General features: G+C 45.3%; 2 protein-coding genes across 5 annotated transcripts in view; both read left to right on the top strand.

Annotated features, from left to right (window-relative positions):
* LOC117056251 (multidrug resistance-associated protein 6-like) overlaps positions 1 to 8,762 on the top strand; it is a 42,138-nt gene extending 33,376 nt beyond the window's left edge. The window contains exons 25-31 of one of the 4 annotated variants that reach the window (XM_033166433.1): positions 341 to 467; positions 1,958 to 2,059; positions 3,812 to 3,958; positions 4,430 to 4,588; positions 5,017 to 5,183; positions 6,706 to 6,900; positions 7,985 to 8,762. In XM_033166433.1, the coding sequence (XP_033022324.1) occupies positions 341 to 467; positions 1,958 to 2,059; positions 3,812 to 3,958; positions 4,430 to 4,588; positions 5,017 to 5,183; positions 6,706 to 6,900; positions 7,985 to 8,093 (1,006 nt within the window). In that variant the 3' untranslated portion in view covers positions 8,094 to 8,762. Of the gene's footprint in view, positions 1 to 340; positions 468 to 1,957; positions 2,060 to 3,811; positions 3,959 to 4,429; positions 4,589 to 4,845; positions 4,984 to 5,016; positions 5,184 to 6,705; positions 6,901 to 7,984 lie in introns of those variants that run through there. The other 3 variants (XM_033166434.1, XR_004427717.1, XR_004427718.1) reach the window with 3 other exon arrangements.
* Positions 8,763 to 17,081: 8,319 nt separating this feature from the next.
* Positions 17,082 to 18,348, top strand: part of LOC117057008 — an 89,373-nt gene continuing 88,106 nt past the window's right edge. The window contains exons 1-2 of the mRNA XM_033167723.1: positions 17,082 to 17,156; positions 17,394 to 17,510. Of these exons, the coding sequence (XP_033023614.1) occupies positions 17,082 to 17,156; positions 17,394 to 17,510 (192 nt within the window). The remainder of the gene's footprint in view (positions 17,157 to 17,393; positions 17,511 to 18,348) is intronic.

Genomic DNA, 18,348 nt, shown 5'->3' with positions numbered 1-18,348 from the left:
CCTGAAAGCAAGATGAGCACCACAACCCCATAGTCGCCTTTGACTGGACTTAACCATCCAGGGGTCGTTTACCTTTACCCTCTTGGCACAGTACGCCCCTTGGTCTCCAGGCCCCAGAAAATGGCTGATTTTGCAGTGCTGTGGCACAACACACATGGGTGGAGAACCTCAGGCCCGGGGGATGATGGTGGCCCTCCAGACTTCTCTGTGTGGCCCTCAGGACTGAGCCTTCTTCCCCCTGGGGGCTCCCCAGCTGGTGCCTCCCACCACTCCTTTGCATCCAGCCAGTCTGTGACATGTTAGAACCAGGCACCTTTCTCTCTCTCTTTTAAAATCCCAGGTGGCTTGCCACGAACACAGAATTCCTGGGGAACGGCATCGTCCTGTTTGCAGCTTTACTCGCTGTGGTAAACAAATCACACCTCAGTCCAGGGATCGTGGGCTTTTCTGTTTCCTGTGCTCTGCAGGTAACTTGAACATATCACCATATCCTTATCTGCATTCATTTAGCAAGAAGTGCACAGGAATCGGTTTGATGAGGCTCATAGGATTTGGAGCTGTAGAGTATTATATTCACATGCTATACGATGCACTTTTTTGTGCCAATAAAGGAGACTTACATGGAAGATGGAGCAGGCTTGTTTTCTGCTGCCCCAGAGACTAGGACCCAAACCAATGTATTCAAATTCCAAGAAAGGAGATTCCGACTAAACGTCAGGAAGAACTTTCCGACATTAAGAACTATTCAGCAGTTGGAATGGACTGCCTTGGACAGGGGCGTCGCTGGGGAGGGGCGGTAGGGGCGGTACGCCCCCAGTGACAGGGTGAGAAGCGGCGGGTGGGGGTGACAAGCGTCGGCCCCTCCCGCCACTCCCACGCGCCGCCGCTCCCTCCGTCACCCCGGGAGCAGCAGCGCTGCACGGACGGGGTGCTTGCTCGGCTGAGCGAGCACCCCGTCCGTGCAGCGCTGTTCCTCCCAGGGTGACCGGTGGTGCGTGGGGAGTGGTGGGAGGGGCCGCCGCATGTCATCCCCACGCACCGCCGCTCGCTCCGTCGCCGTGGGAGCAGCAACGCACAGTGTGTGCGGTGCTGCTTCTCCCGGAGCGACGGAACGAACGGCGGCACGTGGGGTGACAAGCGGCGGCCCCTCCCACCACTCCCATGCGCCGCCGCTCCGCTCCCTGCCCGCTGGGCTCAGGGAGCGGAGCCCGGGGGGAAAGGACAGGGGCAGGCCAGCGAGGGGAATGACACCCCCTCGCTGGCCCAACCCCTCTCCTTTCCCCAGGACGGCTCCGCTCACGGAGCGCAGCGGGAGAGGGGCGGGCCAACTGGCCCGCACGGAGGCGTTGTTCCGTGCGCATGCGTCATGACGTCATGCGCACGGAGCGACGCCCCGCCCCCATGGGTGCCGCTGGGCTTGCCGCCCCCGGCAGCCCAGCGGCTAACTACGCCCCTGGCCTTGGAAGATGGTAGATGCTCCTTTATTGGAGGTTTTTAAACAGAGGCTGGGTGGCTTTCTCCCAGGGATTATTTTGCTGTCAAAAGCAAGGTATTTCCCTGTTCCTTGCCCCAAAATTAACTCAATGTATTGGTCATTAATCCTGTTAGCCTCGCTCCCTGGTTGTTTAGGTAAGGAATGATAAAAGTTAAAATACAATTTCAAGGTGTGAGGGGTGCAGTTCCTACTTACAAGGCCTGTATTTGCATTTTTAATTTTCAGTGTATTTTAATTTAATTTAATTATTGCATTTATATCCCACCTTTTTCTCCAAAGAACTCAAGGTGAGCTTCATGGCCAAGTGGGGATTCAAACCCTGGTCTCTCACATCCTAAGTCCAACATGCTAACCACTACACCACACTGGCTGTCGATAGGAGGAATGTGGATCTGGTACTACCTAATCCACCTCGGCTCCTTGTCATTTTGTGCTTCCCCCACCCACTCTCATTTTGTTCAGATTACCGGTGTTTTGAACTGGATGGTGCGCTCCTTAGCCGAAATGGATAACAACATTGTGTCTGTAGAGAGAGTGACTGATTACTCAACGATGCCCAAAGAGGTAAGTGATGGCCCTCTCCTTGAGTTAATTCATGTAGGAAGCACAAATGGTTGGATTGATGAATGGTGTGAGAAGAGGTGGGGGAGTCCCTTCCAAGCTATGAGTTCCTGCTTGAGGGAAGAGCGCTGTTGCTCTCAGGTCCTGCTCTGGGGCTTCCCATTGGTTGGCCACTGTGAGAACAAGGTTCAAAGTTTTTGCCCCGATCTAGCTCGGCTTTCTCATGTTCTTAGCAATTGTGATCTGTCCTTCCAGCAACCCTCTGGGCAGAGAGAGAGAGAGAGAGAAGCAGGGAGGTCATAAGGGGGGCTGAGAAAAGGGTCAGTTCCTCCTGCCACCTTTGGCTCCGGCCTTCTGATGGGGGAGTAATTTGACTTGGCTTGCATGGAAAAGCAAACCTACCTAATGTAACAATATGTAAACCAAAACAGAGCTGTCCTTCAAAATTAACCCTTCATTTTGCAATGTAGTTCTCCAGCCAAGGCACGTATCCAAAAATGCATATGTTATGTTATGCATATGGGTAGGTAAATGCATATGTTACTGAAAACAACATACAAAACTGCATTATATGAGGAGTAAATACTTTGCGCGCGCGCACACACACACACACACACACACACACACAAATATGTTAGGCAGAATTGTTTAGGGAAAATGTACCTATTGGGGAGAATCTTCGCTATAATGCTGATGAAATAAATAAATAAGTGTGTGTGTGTTCGTGCGCGCACACACCCACACCCAAATGTAGAAATGTAAAGGACCAAAGTTCAGATTGGAGAAAATGAGAAGCGATGGTTTTCCCTCTGAAACAATGCGACCCTTGACAGAAAACTTCCCCGTTCTTCCAGTAGAAGGCAGACAAGAGCAAGAAAAACAGAAGGAGCCTTCTTTAGTGGGAAAGAGAAAAGGAATTGCTTCACTCGTAAGTTAGCTCCATCCCCATCATTGCCTCCCTCTAAGGGAGAGAGGATCACACACCTCCATAGCTTCTAAGTCTCTGGGATTCTGGGACTACGTATTTCCTTCCATCCTTCCTTCCTTGGGATGCTGTCACCTTCATCATAATCATCTGTTAGATGTCTTTCATGCCTTTCACCTTAAGGTCCCATGGACAGTGGCAGCAATAGTGCAATGCAATATTAAAAGCAGTTAGAATTTCTGGTTAACTTCTGGATATCGTTTTTTTCTTTGTTTCTCAAGCTTTAATAAAAAAGAAACATTTCCAATCAGAAGAATAGGGTGGGTCCAGAAATATATATATGGGGTGTCAAAAGGCTAGGGTAAAGAGGCATGTTTTGGAGGCGGCCTTTCAGATTTTTGTGGTCTACAAGCTAACAGCTGTCTCTCCTGCCCCATCAGCCTCCATTTTCTCTTCCTCCCTTTTGTGAAGCAAACAGAGCTCATTTTAAAGGGCCTAACAGACTTTTGTCTCACCCTCATTCACTCTGCACCTTTCCTTCCTGGCTGCAGTTGTCCAGCAAGGAGAGTGCTGGCTCAGGGTTGCGCACCTTCTGGCAAGTTTGCACAGACAGGAGCAACTAGCATGGTACTCCGTTTTCTTACTACTAGCTCTCTCGCCCCAAACGTTAAACGTGGCTCAGAAGAAAATTGGCTGCCAGCCCATCAGCTTAACCCTGAAGCCACAGGATTTAAAGCCCTGCTATAGCAACCCTTTTGTAGTTGCTCAGTTCCACAGCTGTTTGAGACCTGGTGTTTTTGAACTTGAGGTGCCACTGTGTCTCTGTCCAGGCTCCCTGGACTTTGGGCAATCACCTCCTGCACGAGAACTGGCCCACTGAAGGGAAGATTGAATTCAAAGGCTACAGCTTGCGATACAGGCCAGGCTTAGAATTAGCTCTGGAGAACATCAACCTCAAGATCAACGGACGAGAAAAGGTAAGGTGGGCCATTTTGGGTGCTTATGACACCTTAAGTACTTGGAGGGAGGTGTGTTTAAGCGCTACTCAGGAAGAAATAGCATCCTTTCCAAAGAGAGGATGTGGGAAAAGGTGTTATATGAAGCTGATCTTTTCCCACTTTGCTGGTTTGAGGTCCAATCCAGACATCCTTTTGATTGCGCATCCAGGATGATTTGTGCCTACGATGGTATGTGCAAGCCCTGTTTTCGTGTCTGCAAAAGTTTTGGGATGGGCATACTGCTTCATTTCCAATTGGTGCATGTCCCGCAACTTCCTGCTGAAATCCTGCAACTTGCTTTCCTATGTGTGACTGTGATGTTTGAAAATTGTCTTGTAGGAATAAAAGCAGCATTGGCAAAGATGCAGCACAAATCCAAGCTTTTGGCTGACTTTCCTTTTCACAGCTCTGCTACCTTCTCTTGCATCTCAAAGCTCTGTTATCTCTTAGGTTGGCATAGCTGGAAGAACAGGGGCCGGGAAGTCTTCCCTAGCCATGGGACTTCTGAGGCTAGTCGAAGCTGCTGCGGGAGAGATTGTGATTGACGGGACCAATATTGCCCTTTTGGGCCTGCACGACCTGAGAAGCAAGGTTGCCATTATCCCACAGGTATGAAGCTGCTTCCTGGTGGCAATGATCAGTTTGTTTATTACTGTAATAGGATTTCTAACCCTCCCTTCACCACAAGATCCCAGGGTGGGTTACAACAATATTGTTAGGCACCACCCAGGTCTCCAAGATTCCTGTCCTTACTCAGCTTCGGTTTCAGCAGAGACTGTGGTGTCTTCAGGATATATGGTTTTAGTTGCACATGCATACAAACTGAGCATAGGATGGAGGGGCTCACAGCATTAACACCCCCATAGATCTTGCATCCCCTTTAGGTTTCCAGGGGAGGCCCAAAGCTGGATGTAGAAATATGGAGAACTAAATTTAAGATTGGAAGATGAGACGCGGAGAAAGCCTGAAAGGGACAGATTACCCCACCCTTAGTCCAGACCCAGGTGAGAATTCTCTGGTGTTTTCCCTCTGCTCAGGACCCAGTTTTGTTTTCGGGCTCTCTAAAAATGAACCTCGATCCTTTGGGCGTGTGCTCTGAGGAGGAGATCTGGACTGCTCTCGAACTGACGCTGCTCAAGAGCTTCGTTTTGGATCTGCCTGGTCAGTTGGCTTACGAGTGCTCAGAAGGAGGCGAAAATCTGAGGTACCCAAAGGAAGGAGAAAGAAAAAGAGACTTCACTTGTGCCTTGGTTTCTGGGGCTATAGGTTTGTCAGAACCTGGGGGTCATCAGTTGTTGGGAAACATGAGCAGGAGAGAACCAGTGCCTTTGCATCTTGTTTATGGTCTTCCAATAGACTGGCCACTTGTAAGCAGAATTCCAAGCATGTTTTCCTCCGGCATTTGACCTCTTCTGTGTTCTCTGTCCCTTAGCACTGCCCTTTTCATTGTTAGTTACCTGTGTTGTCGGTTGAATGTTGGTTAGAGTGTTGGACCTAGGCTAGGGAGACCAGGGTTTGAATCCCCACTTAGCCATGAAGTTCACACTAGGGTGACCTTGGTCCACTCACCATCTCTCATCCTCGCCTACTGCAAAGGGTTGCTTTGAGAGTAAAATGGGGAGGAATAGAACTATGTACATACAGTATACCGCCTTGTGCTCCTTGGAGGGAAGGTGGGATAAAATAGACAATAAATAAGAAGAGCTCTGCTGGATCTGACCAATGGCCCATCTACCGTATTTTTCGCTCCATAAGACACACTTTTTTCCTCCTAAAAAGTAATGGGAAATATCTGTGCATCTTATGGAGCGAATGGTGGTCCCTGGAGCTGAATTGCCCAGGGGCCAAAAGAGGATCATGCTTTTTATTTTACAAAGAGAAAAGGGAGTGTGGGAAGGACCCCGCTCAGCAGCTGATCAGCAAGAGATCGGGAGAGAGATAAGAGTCCCGGCTCCCTTTCAGCCCCGCCCTCCATGGTTGAATGTGCTGCAGAGGGAGGTTGTTTGTTTCCCCAGCGACATGTGACTGGCTGATTAGATTATCTGTCTGAAAACTGTAGAAAAGCCTCCCTTTCCTTTAGAAGCTGCAGAAATGTGAGTCGAACCCCATAAAAATGGGGCTTTTCCTCTTTGCTTTTCCCCCTTTGCAAAAGGAGCTTTGCTTTCCCCCCTTTGCAAAAAAGCTGCAAAAATTTTAGCTGATCCTCAAAAAAACAGGGCTTTTAGAAGAGGAAAACCAGAAAAATATTTTTTTTCTTGTTTCTTCCTCTAAAAACGAGGTGCGCCCTATGTTCCGGTGCGCCCTATGGAGCGAAAAATACGGTAACCCAGCATCCTGTGGCCAACCAGATGCTTGCAGGAAACCTCCAAGCAGGATCCAAGCACAAGAGCACTCTTTCCTTCTGTGATCTCCGGCAACCAGCATTCAGAAGCATTACTGCCTCCTGCTGTGGAGGCAGAGCGTAGCCACCAGGAGTTGCAGCTTTATCCTCCGTGAATTTATCCAATCTTCTTTTAAAGCCATCCATGATGGTGGCCATCACTGCCCTCCTGTGAAAGTGAGTTCTGCCGCTTCTCTGTGCGCTGGGTAAAGAAGTGCCTTCTTTTTACCTGTCCTGAAAGGTGCCGTATACAAATACATAAGCAAATAAAAGACACACTGGGTCATATAGTTTTCCCTAGCTGGAAAGCCTGGGTGGCCAATTAATCGCCCTTGCTTCTTTCCAGTGTCGGCCAGCGGCAGCTCATCTGCCTGGCACGAGCTCTGCTTCGGAAAGCCAAGATCCTGGTTCTGGATGAGGCCACTGCAGCTGTGGATCTTGAAACAGATTTGCAGATTCAGGCCACCATAAGGACTCAGTTCAGTGAGTGCACAGTTCTGACCATAGCCCACCGAGTGAACACCCTTTTGGACTGTGACAGGTAAGTCTTCAGCTGCCAGTTAACATTAATGCTTTGTGCTGCAGGGACCCTGAGATTACCCTGAAAGTAGCGAAATACTGTGTAGCAGCCATAAAGCTCAGAGAACAAGCGGTGTTATCGCTATGAACAGAACCCTAAATGGCAATTTTTAGGCAATATTTTAAATGCCCCGATTCTAATCTATATATTTTAAATGCTGCTGTATACGTGTATATATGTGTATGGTATTTGTTGTGCAAATTTTAATGTATTACTTTTGTATTGTTGATTTAGTGAGTTGGTCTGTGACCATAAAAATAAATTCAAATTCAATGCTTTGTGCTGTTTTTTTGTCTGTGGTGGAGGGGTGTTGCATTGCATTTAGTTGCGGATACGCCGCTATTTATAGATCTGCTGCTTTTTGGTTAATAGATGTCAATAAGTATCAAAACCAGAACAGAAGCAGCCATCTTAGGAATTATGCACAGAAAGGCAAGGTATACTTTTTAACAAATGTAGGAGATTATAATTATAATTGAGAAGAGAGCAAAAGGATAGCAATTAGAAGATAAGGGCAACCCCCCCCCCCACTAATCATTACGGAAAGCTTGACGGAATAAGAATCATCTGTTTGAAAGAAGAAAGTAAGATCACACAGGGAGGAAGGTGTTCCACAGTCCTAAGTGCCACCACTGAAAAGGCCCCGTCCTGCATCCCCATCAACTTTGTTTCCAATGACAACAAGATGCAGAACAGAGCCACCTCCAAAGTGATCAGTGGCATGGGCAGAATCATTTGGAAATTAGCAGTCATCAAGAGACCATGATGGTGTTCATGAGTTCTGCACATACTCTCCGAAATGAGCATAATAGCCCCCTTCGCCCAAGAAACTGTATACCTTGTAGGTCTCGGTCAGCAATGCCAAATGATGAATTTGGCCGTGGCTGGTTACAAAAAACGCATCTCACCCGTAAGCTGGTTGGTTTAATTAGTTACGGTTTCATTGCATATTGAAAGCTTAGCTCTTTCTTTCTTTCTTTCTTGATTTGGCATGGCTAGCGATATAGTCTAACATTTTATGCTCCACTTCTATTATTATTTGCAGGGTTTTAGTGATGGAAAGTGGCCGAGTGGCAGAATTTGATGCCCCAGAGACATTAATAGCCCAGAAGGGACTGTTCTACAGAATGGCTGAAGAATCAGGGCTGGTATGATGAGTGAGCCTCAAGGAATAGACTGTGGGTACAGGATTTGGGAGTCCGAAGGAAGACATCTGCCTCTTAACCTTTTGTCATTCATATATAAGTCCCAGTCCTTCTGGTGTCCAAATACACACACAAGAGGTGTATCAAACATCTCAAGGGAACTCAGAAATTTATGTAAGTACACTAGGGATATATGAAGGTTTCGTTTTCTATTCCGCCCTGTATTCGTTGCATTCAGCACTGTTTCCATTCTGCTGCAGGTCACCTTCCAGCAAAAGATCTACATTATTCTTAATTTTTAATTATTATTTTTAATTATATGATGAAATACAGTTCCAATGATTGCACTTGGTTGAGCATAGACTAAAAACTCCACAGAGATAATGGAACTGCTCTCCACCGTCTTAAAATGGACACAGAAACTTAAGATATGAAAAATTAAGGACCGCATGGAGGCAGAAGGAAGTCATTAAATAAATCCTGGGAACAAAACCAGAGATTAGGCATAGATAAGAAAGTGAGAGTCACAAGGAGAAAAAGATAAGGCAATGCGAAAAGAATCTCATACTGGAAATATGTGTTAATAATGATGTCAATGACGGTTTGTATTCCTTAAATCACTGTATGTATTTCACAATATTTTTTGTTGAATTTTCTTTTTATTCTTTCTTTCTTTTTTCTTTTTTTCTCTCCCCCCTGTCTTTTTTCTTTTTATAATAGATCAATGTGTTTCATTATGTGTAATAATGTATAATTAAAGTATTAAAAAAAAGATCTACATTATTCATCTGCTGGCCACTGCAGCAGAATTACTTCACTTGTGCAATTTACATGATTAACATTAATTAAGTTGTCACTATGTTTTTCCACCCAGTTCATTTCAGTACAAAGGAAGCTCAGCGGGGTTAGAGGGGACTAACTAATTACGTATCATTTGCAGAGTGAAAGCGACGGCAGTGAATACCAACTTGTATTTGATGGATTGATTTACATTCTGGACATGGGATGCATAAACAAACTTGGGCCAATTTCCACTAACGTTTCAGTTTTCCTTAGAATTCTCCAGCACTCTTAGGTATAACAAATATTTACAGGGGGGACCTTGAGGGGAGAGGAGAAACTCCCAAACAGCTCGCTTCCACTGCATCTCTGCCCATCATTTATTTCAAAGAAACAAAATAAAATTGTCCATTTGACAATATGTGTTGGTCCGTATGCACATGGTATGAGTCTTGTTCTGTCTCTCTGGGTTGCATACAGTGATTCCTTGAGCATCAATGCATCATGCTAACTTTACAGACACACACACACCTTTGCAAAGATGGACCAGAAACACCCATTCCCTATGCGTGCAGGCACCAAAATAAACACACGGCATGAATAAAATATGTATACGAGAGGCATTGGTGCAAATTCAGCAATCCAAGTTAGGTTGCATGACCTGTTACTGTGCAAAATTCCTTCCAATGAAACAACATTCTTTAAGAGAAAGGAACAGGAGGGAGATCTTGGAAACCGAAAAAACATGGGAAACATTAATGCCAGACTGAGAGAAGTCCACATGAGATACTACCAGACACATCCAAAAGCAGAATGATTAGATTCCTGCCTTCTGTTATGCAACTCCAAAATTTGTGTCCCCCCACCACACGTGGCTTTTTATTATTCTGTTGTAAAGCTTACACCTCTGGTGGTAACTTCTTATTAGAGAGAAGCCATTGCATCTAAATCAGCAGAATTTCCCCCCAGAAAGAGTAGTTTTCCTCCTAAGTTGGGCATATACAGAGATAGTGATGGATGGAGGTATATATAATTGAGGGGCTGTTGTCTGAGCAACATGTAAGAACTTTGCTTGGTTGGGTGGGTGTCCCCTTATCCCAAAGCAAGCGAACAAAAAAAAATCCCACCCTCCTCAACCCCTCCCCTGGCTTGAAGATCTGAAATCGTCAGCTCCTGCTTTTTGTGAAGAAAAAAAAGTTTCCTTCAGCTGCCCTCCTCCTCCAGAGCTGCCTCTGAAAGGGAGGTCTGATGTGGTTTCGCAAACACTGAGGAAGATTCCAACGCCATGGAGTTTCGGCACGTAATCATTTTCCTTTCCATTTTTGCAGCCAGCATATCGAGGCGTAAGTAGAATAAACTAAATTAACCATTTCATCTCTTTGGAAACCACGGCTCTCACTCTTCTCCTCCCCCCCCTCCTTTTCTCTCTGTCAAATGCAAAAATGTGGCTTCAGAGAAGTGATCTCATTTGCCTGGCATTTGACTGTGTTGAGGCTTGCTATTGGTTTCAATACATATGTTGTGGCTGTGCTTTTTTGTCATAGGTGGTAAGGTTGGCAGGTGGTAGAAGTGGGGGAGGAATTCAATTCAGTTGTCATTTAAAGGTGAACCCACCAAATTCACACGTTCCAAAACAAATACTCAAAACTGAAATGCATCCATCCTTCAAAATTCGCGCTTTTCCAAATTTTGCAATGCAGTTCTCCAGCCTAGGAATGTGTACCAAAAAAAATGTGTTACTTGGGTGGAGTGTGCATCTAAATGAATATATTAGTGAAAATGACGTTGAAAAAGGAATTGTAAGGGGAAACAGCTTTGCAAAGGTGGGTTTGTTAAGCAACGTTGTGGGTTCAAGCCCCATGTTGAGCAAAAGATTCCTGCATTGCAGGGGGTTGGGCTAGATGACCCTCATGTACCCTATCAACTTACAATCTATTTTATTTATTAGGAGAATTTCATGCCAAAATTTTCATGAGAATTTTTAAATACACACACACACACAAAAAAAAAAAAATATTGCTGCAGAAATTTAGAGAGCTGGTTTTAAGATTGGAAAAATGAAAAACGGAGAGCCGTCATCCATAGCAGGCATTGGCTAAAATAATCATACCTGCCAATTCAGAGGATGTGAGATGATCAGCTTAGTCAACATGCCATTTCAGTGTGTATTTAGAGAGAAAATGTACATTCAAATAAGTAATTTAATAGGGTTTTTTTTAAAGCAATCTTTAAGCATTTTGCAGGTTAATGGAATTGTAAATAAAAACAGATAAAATAAAAATTCAGAGGATGTGAGATGATCAGCTTAGTCAACATGCATTTCAGTGTGTATTTAGAGAGAAAATGTACATTCAAATAAGTAATTTAATAGGGTTTTTTAAAAAAGCAATCTAAGCATTTTGCAGATTAATGGAATTGTAAATAAAAACATGATAGGAAATAGAATTGCTCATTCTCAGTTAAACGGATGTTAAAATAATGCTTGTTCTCTCTGGGCTTAGCTCAATGTGCTACTAAATGTGTCACTTGCTGTGATGTAAGGCCTTTTTTTAGAATAATAAAGAGTGCATGGGGGTGGGGCAGTGCTATCTAGATTGAGATGATAGCATCTCAATGTTTCCAAAAAGAGGTAGATGTTTGGCAGAGGGGAGGATTATGGTGGAAGTTAAACACACACATGCGCACACCAAAGTTGTGTGAGTAAGAGGTGTTTTTCCCACTGCTATTTGCAGTATGTGTTTGGGGGGGGGATTTGCAAACAGAAACATTTAGACATTTTACTGCAGTAACAACTGTAATTTACAGTTGAGCACTTTTGAAGCGGGTGGCACTGTGGTCTAAACCACAGAGCCTAGGGCTTTCCAATCAGAAGGTTAGCGGTTCGAATCCCTGCGACGGGGCGAGTTCCCATTGCTCGGTCCCTGCTCCTGCCCACCTAGCAGTTCGAAAGCATGTCAAAGTGCAAGTAGATAAATAGGTACCGCTCTCGAGGGAAGGTAAACGGCGTTTCCGTGTGCTGCTCTGGTTGGCCAGAAGTGGCTTAGTCATGCTGGCCACATGACCAGGAAGCTGTCTGCAGACAAACGCCGGCTCCCTCGGCCAGTAAAGTGAGATGAGCGCACAACCCCAGAGTTGTCTGCGACTGGCCCTAACAGTCAGGGGTACCTTTACCTTTACTTTTGAAGTATTTTTCCTTTTAACTTTAAGGTGACAATCCCATTTCTATTTACCTGCAGGTAAGTCCCAATGAACTCAGTGGGATTTCCTACTGCGCAGGAATGTATAAGACTGCAGGGCAAAGCACTGTATTTAATTCATTTCAAACTACCTCACTTTGTTGCATCTCTTAAACCTTTGAATGTGTTCTGCAAGAGTTAGGTTTTGGGTTTTTTTTGCATACTGGAAGCTAATTCTTTATAAATGGAAAATGCAAATGTGATGAATTTAAAGTATAAACTCTTGTCAAGATAAGTGATGGCAGATAAGTGAAATTTGCCAGGGCTACTGTGAAATTTGTCTGGTGATTGCATGATTTGGACTTGCTGCCCTTCACTAGATGTGTAGCCTCAAACTTTGGTTACAGCAGAGAGGGCAAGATGCCCTGCACATGCTCTGGTGTCCCACACATGTTATTAGTTTACATGCTCCAGAATTGAATTGAATTTCATGTCATTTCTAAGGATCAATTGCATATACTCATTCAGCCCCTATTTCTGGTCTCCGTCTCTTCTTCTTTGTCCCAATGTTAACCTGGGCAGTTGCTTTGCAAAAATGTAACCAGTGCATGCTCAGTGGCCATGAAATGTTGACTTGACCATAGGGAAAATATAAATGGAGGTGCAATGCAATGGTACCCTAGAAAGGGGCATGGCTGGCTAGAACTCTGAACAGGAGCACTTTCCAAAGCAGTATTTTGTTGCAGGTCTGATTTGTGCAGGAGGGGCAGCAACAAGGTGAACAATTGTGCCCTCAGAGGCTGTCCCTGGTGCCCACAGGTTCTCGTCCCCACTTCCTGCATTCCCCCCCCCAAAAAAAAAATATGAGGCTTGAAAACAGCATTCTGTTGTAGTCAATGTAAAAGGCTGTACTGCTTATGTTTCTTCAGTTTGCAAATGTGCCTATCAGTCCAAAAAAGGTTGGCAACTCCTGTATGTACAGGATGTTGGAGACAGAAGCTTCAACAATGTGAGAAGCTTGGGTAGAGATGCTTCAAGAGGGAAGCTGACAGGCGGTTTTGTCTGGGTTTAATATCCAAGGGAATCCCAACTGAAACATTAGGAGGAAGATGGCTTGATTAAAAGCACATTGGCTGGTTTAATGCCTTTGTTTGGGAGAATGTTTTTCCCTTAAGGGCCTCAATAAAGATATTGTAGAGCGGAGGAAAATTCAGAAAATAACCAAAATCATAGAATCATAGAATAGAATCATAGAATCATAGAGTTGGAAGAGACCACAAGGGCCATCCAGTCCAACCCCCTGCCAAGCAGGAAACACCATCAAAGCGTTCCTGACTGATGGCTGTCAAGCCTCTGCTTAAAGACCTCCAAAGAAGGAGACTCCACCACACTCCTTGGTAGCAAATTCCACTGCCGAACAGCTCTCACTGTCAGGAAGTTCTTCCTAATGTTTAGGTGGAATCTTCTTTCTTGTAGTTTGAATCCATTGCTCCGTGTCCGCTTCTCTGGAGCAGCAGAAAACAACCTTTCTCCCTCTTCTGTATGACATCCTTTTATATATTTGAACATGGCTATCATATCACCCCTCAACCTTCTCTTCTCCAGGCTAAACATACCCAGCTCCCTAAGCCGTTCCTCATAAGGCATTGTTTCCAGGCCTTTGACCATTTTGGTTGCCCTCTTCTGGACATGTTCTAGCTTGTCAGTATCCTTCTTGAACTGTGGTGCCCAGAACTGGACACAGTATTCCAGGTGAGGTCTGACCAGAGCAGAATATAGTGGTACTATTACCTCCCTTGATCTAGACGCTAAATGATCAAGGGTCTGGAGCAGCTCTTCTATAAGGAAAGGATGCAACATTTGGGGGTGTTTCTGGTTTAAAGAAAAGGCAAGTAGGAGGTGACATGATAGCAGTTTACAAGATTACGCATGGCATAGGGAAAGTGGATAGAGAAAAGTCTCCTCCTTCTCTCGGAACATTAGAATTCATGGACATCCAGTGAAGCTGTTGGGGGATTCTGGACAGGTAAAAGACACCTTCATGCACTACATGAACTGTGGAACTCACTGCCACAGGAGGCAGTGACAGCCACCAATTCTCTTTAAAAGAGAATTAGACTAATTCATGGAGGTGAAGGCTATCAGTGGCTACTAGCTAGCCATGATGTATATGTTCTGCCTCCGCAATCAAAGGCAGCACACTTTTGAATATCAATTGCTGGAAACCACGGGGACAGATCCAATTGCGCTCAGATCCTGCCTGTGGGTTTCCCACGGGCATCTGGTTGGCCACTGTAAGACTGGGATGCCAAAAAGACCTTATTTTTTTTTTTTAGCAGAGATTTTAAATCTGAAGATCATCAGATTTCAGGGAAAAGAGGAACTGGATCATAGTTAATATTAATCAGATTGAAATTGTCAGAAACTTAACCCTTGTGTGGATTAAACCGAAAGCACTTTCTGCAGAGGAGATGCTTTTAGAACAAAAATGGTCATTTTCTTCATGGATTGTTGTTGTTTAGTCGTTTAGTCATGTCCAACTCTTCGTGACCCCATGGACCAGAGCATGCCAGGCACTCCTGTCTTCCACTGCCTCCCGCAGTTTGGCCAAACTCATGTTGGTAGTTTCGAGAACACTGTCCAACCATCTTGTCCTCTGTCGTCCCCTTCTCCTTGTGCTCTCCATCTTTCCCAACATCAGGGTCTTTTCCAGGGAGTCTACTCTTCTCATGAGGTGGCCAAAGTATTGGTGTCTCAGCTTCAGGATCTGTCCTTCCAGTGAGTACTCAGGCCTGATTTCCTTAAGAATGGATAGGTTTGATCTTCTTGCAGTCCATGGGACTCTCAAGAGTCTCCTCCAGCACCATAATCCATTTATTATTATTGCTAAATAAACATTGAAGTCTCCAAGATGACAGTGTCGACCTGAATTCCTGTAAATGTGATGTTGCATTTAAGCTTTTTTTTTTAAGGTCTATGGTAAATAAACAGCTGCAGGGTCAGCAACTGAACCTACAGAGAGTTTTCTCTAAATGCCTTACTGCAATCCCTCTTGGTTTGTTATTATAGGAACTCTGGAGAATTCAAAGCATGAAGAGTCCTGTGTCTCTCAATGTGCTGGTGAGTAGACAAGGCAAATTCTTAGTACTGAACTGTGGCAGGGCAGTTTATAGGGGGGTGGGGCAGGGAATTCTCCAGCAAGTTTTAGCCTCTTGGATAAATAATATGAATACAGAAGAACCTCAGAGTAGGGAGGGGAGAGAAAATTAGTTTGTATCTTAATACGAAGTTCCCTAATTTTCCCTTTCGGAAACAATATGCAAACTGAAGGACAATTGTCCTTCAAAATTCACATTCCTCTGAATTTTGTGATGCAGTTCTCTAAACACATTCTGTGTACAAAATTTGTTTATTGGGGAAAACCGCATACAGATTTATATATTGGTAAAAATAGCATTAAAAGCTAGTGGGACACTATCAGGGAATTTGTAGAACTCCCAAAATATTGTAGGTTTTTAATGGATAGCGTAATTTATTATTTTGGACCCATTATGCCCCAGATTGAGTGAAGTCATGCCAAAGTCATGTTTCAGACTGCAAACTTCAATGAAGACCACCACTGCCACGTTGGGAGCGTTCACACCAAATTTAGTGGGGCTATGTGAGAGACAGATGCAGGCAGAAGAAAAAGGCTGGGATGGATCTGCAGCTTCTGCTTGCATCTGGTAGGAGCTACAGATCCAGTCCAGATCCAGTCCAGCCTTTTAATTCTGCCTGTGTCATTAAAAAAACCCCAACAACCATGCACCCAGGCATACCCCATGTGCACACTTATGTGCAAACCTTTGTGCCCATCTGTCAATAACAAAGTTGTTTCAAATCTTTACTCTCCCCGCTAGAAATCAATGTGCTGCCTCTCCCAACTGGATCCAGATTCAGCTATAGATATTCCACTTCAACCAACACATTCCTTCCAGGAAGGCCCGAAGAAAGGAGTGGCGTCTCCCTTGAAGGCACTGCTATTGTTGAAGTGCCGGCAAGATGTCACAGAGTCTTAAAAGTGAGTGTGGTGGCAAGTCCAACAGGGGCACAAAAGACTTTGTGCTCCTGCTCCAACTATAGGAGTGGAAGTTCAGATTTGGGAAGTTTGAAAAGCTTCAACCTGTCATGAGCCCTGCAGTGCTGTCAATATGAGGCTTGGTCCCCAGGCTCCAGTACAATAGGAAGAGGGAGAAGAAACAGAGCGGGGCGTGATTGGTGGGACCTGGGGTTGGAGGAAGGGAGGCTCTCCCCTTTGTGCCTTGTTTTCAGCCACTTCAGAAGAAGGAGCAAGGATGTTGGCTATTCCCCCTGGCCTCCAAGAGAGCAGAGAATCTCAATGGAGGCCAGGGAGTGCAGTGGGCAGCTGAGGGAGGAGGCAACTCAGGAGTTGGCAGCAACAGAAGGGTGCAGGTTAGTTGCCTAGAACCAGGCCCCACCTCCACAGATGGGAGCAGCCCCACTCACCCTGAAGGGTTGTGTTTTTACAAACCCAACATTCCCATGAGGTGAAGGCGTGTTGCAAGTGAAACTCGAGAGTTGAGAGCAATTCACCCACCACACAATACATTATTTATCTCTCTGAACCACTGAAACACCCCTTACCACATTTCTCCTTGTTAAAATCTCCAAATTCCCCCTTCCATCAGAGAAAGGGCAGCACAATTGGGCCGGTTCTTCTGGTCTCCAGCACCAGAGGTTCAACCAGTCTGCAAAATCCCAACGTTTACCCCCCCCCCGCCCCACAACCCTTCTCCCTTGTAGTTAGCCATACGATGAAAAGAACCTTTTAACAAGTGTCGTTGCCGTTCCCAGTTGCAAGATGTCCAGATCAAGACGACGGCTGGGTCCAAAGACAGGCTGCACAAAGAAAATGGAAGTTTAAGGTAAAACAAGACTTTGTCAAAAACAAGTCCTTGCTGTGGGAGCAAAATGGCATATACTGGAAAGACTGCACCCACCTCTACAGGTGTTAAGAACAGTAGTTCGGGTGGGTGACCCCATGAGAAGGTATTACCTGTTGGCAGCCCCTAAGTTGTGGAACTCCCTCCCCACAGAGATGTGTCTGGCACAAAAGGTATTTACAAATATCCTGAATCAACCCAATATAGTATCCTGGGAAGGGCTGGTTTTCTACCAAGATAGAGTATCTGAATGAGTGGGAGATGTGGATATTTACTGGTCCATTGACTTCCCATGTACATAATTTGTGAGCAAATGGTCATTTTACATCACCAAGAAACCTTCCCCTTCCCTATTTTACAGGGAGGCGCTGGAGCAGCATCCCCTTTGGTTTTGTTTCCATAATGGAAAGATTCTGAAGATCTTCCCCCAAGAGAGTGAGCCAGTCTGGGCACTCAACATCAAGCGTGGCATCCTGAGTGCTCTTCAGACATCCTTGGTGGCAACTACCAATGGCAGCGTGGAAGAGGTGAGCAGTTCTGAACATTCGAAGCTGCCTTGGTCCATTACATACTCTTGGTCTGAAATATTGGTGAATTTTGTACAGTGGAGACTAGTTCATTAAGTCAAATGTGCACTGCTCCACCAACCCCAGTCTGCCTTCAGCCAGCCCTCAACTGTCTGTCTTCTTACTTGCAACCTGCCCAGTGGAGGGGGGGGGGCTCTTGCTGTCAACTTGCCCCCCCCCTAGTCTCATTGTTGCCCCTTTTAGAACTACATCACATCATATACTGCGGGACACCGGTAGCGCTGTGGGTTAAACAACAGAGCCCAGGGCTTGCCGATCAGAAGGTCGGCAGTTCGAATCCCTGCAATGGGGTGAGTTCCTGTTGTTCAGTCCCAGCTCCTGCCAACCTAGCAGTTCGAAAGCACGTAAAAGTGCAAGTAGATAAATAGGTACCACTCCAGTGGGAAGGTAAACGGCGTTTCCGTGCGCTGCTCTGGTTCGCCAAAAGCGGCTTAGTCATGCTGGCCACATGACAAACGCTGGCTCCCTCGGCCAGTAAAGCGAGATGAGCGCCGCAACCCCAGAGTCGTCCACGACTGGACCTGACCTAACATCACATACCACCACATTTACATCCACATTCATTAACAGAGCAACATCTAACATGGCATCCACATAACACAACACAGGGGGCACGTCTATTGTTCGATACAGATCTAACCAATTCTGTGAATTAGCCTATACAACGATATGCAGTAAATTCATCCATGAAAGTAAAAATTACCAGTCATTCATAGCATTAAGTAATAATAGATAGTTATGGAACAGACTTAATTGTTCATTTATTGTTCAACCAAGC

The sequence above is a fragment of the Lacerta agilis genome, chromosome 13 (genome assembly GCF_009819535.1).
Source record: "Lacerta agilis isolate rLacAgi1 chromosome 13, rLacAgi1.pri, whole genome shotgun sequence".
Classification (NCBI taxonomy): Eukaryota; Metazoa; Chordata; class Lepidosauria; order Squamata; family Lacertidae; genus Lacerta; species Lacerta agilis.
This window is presented reverse-complemented; position numbering and strand designations above follow the sequence as displayed.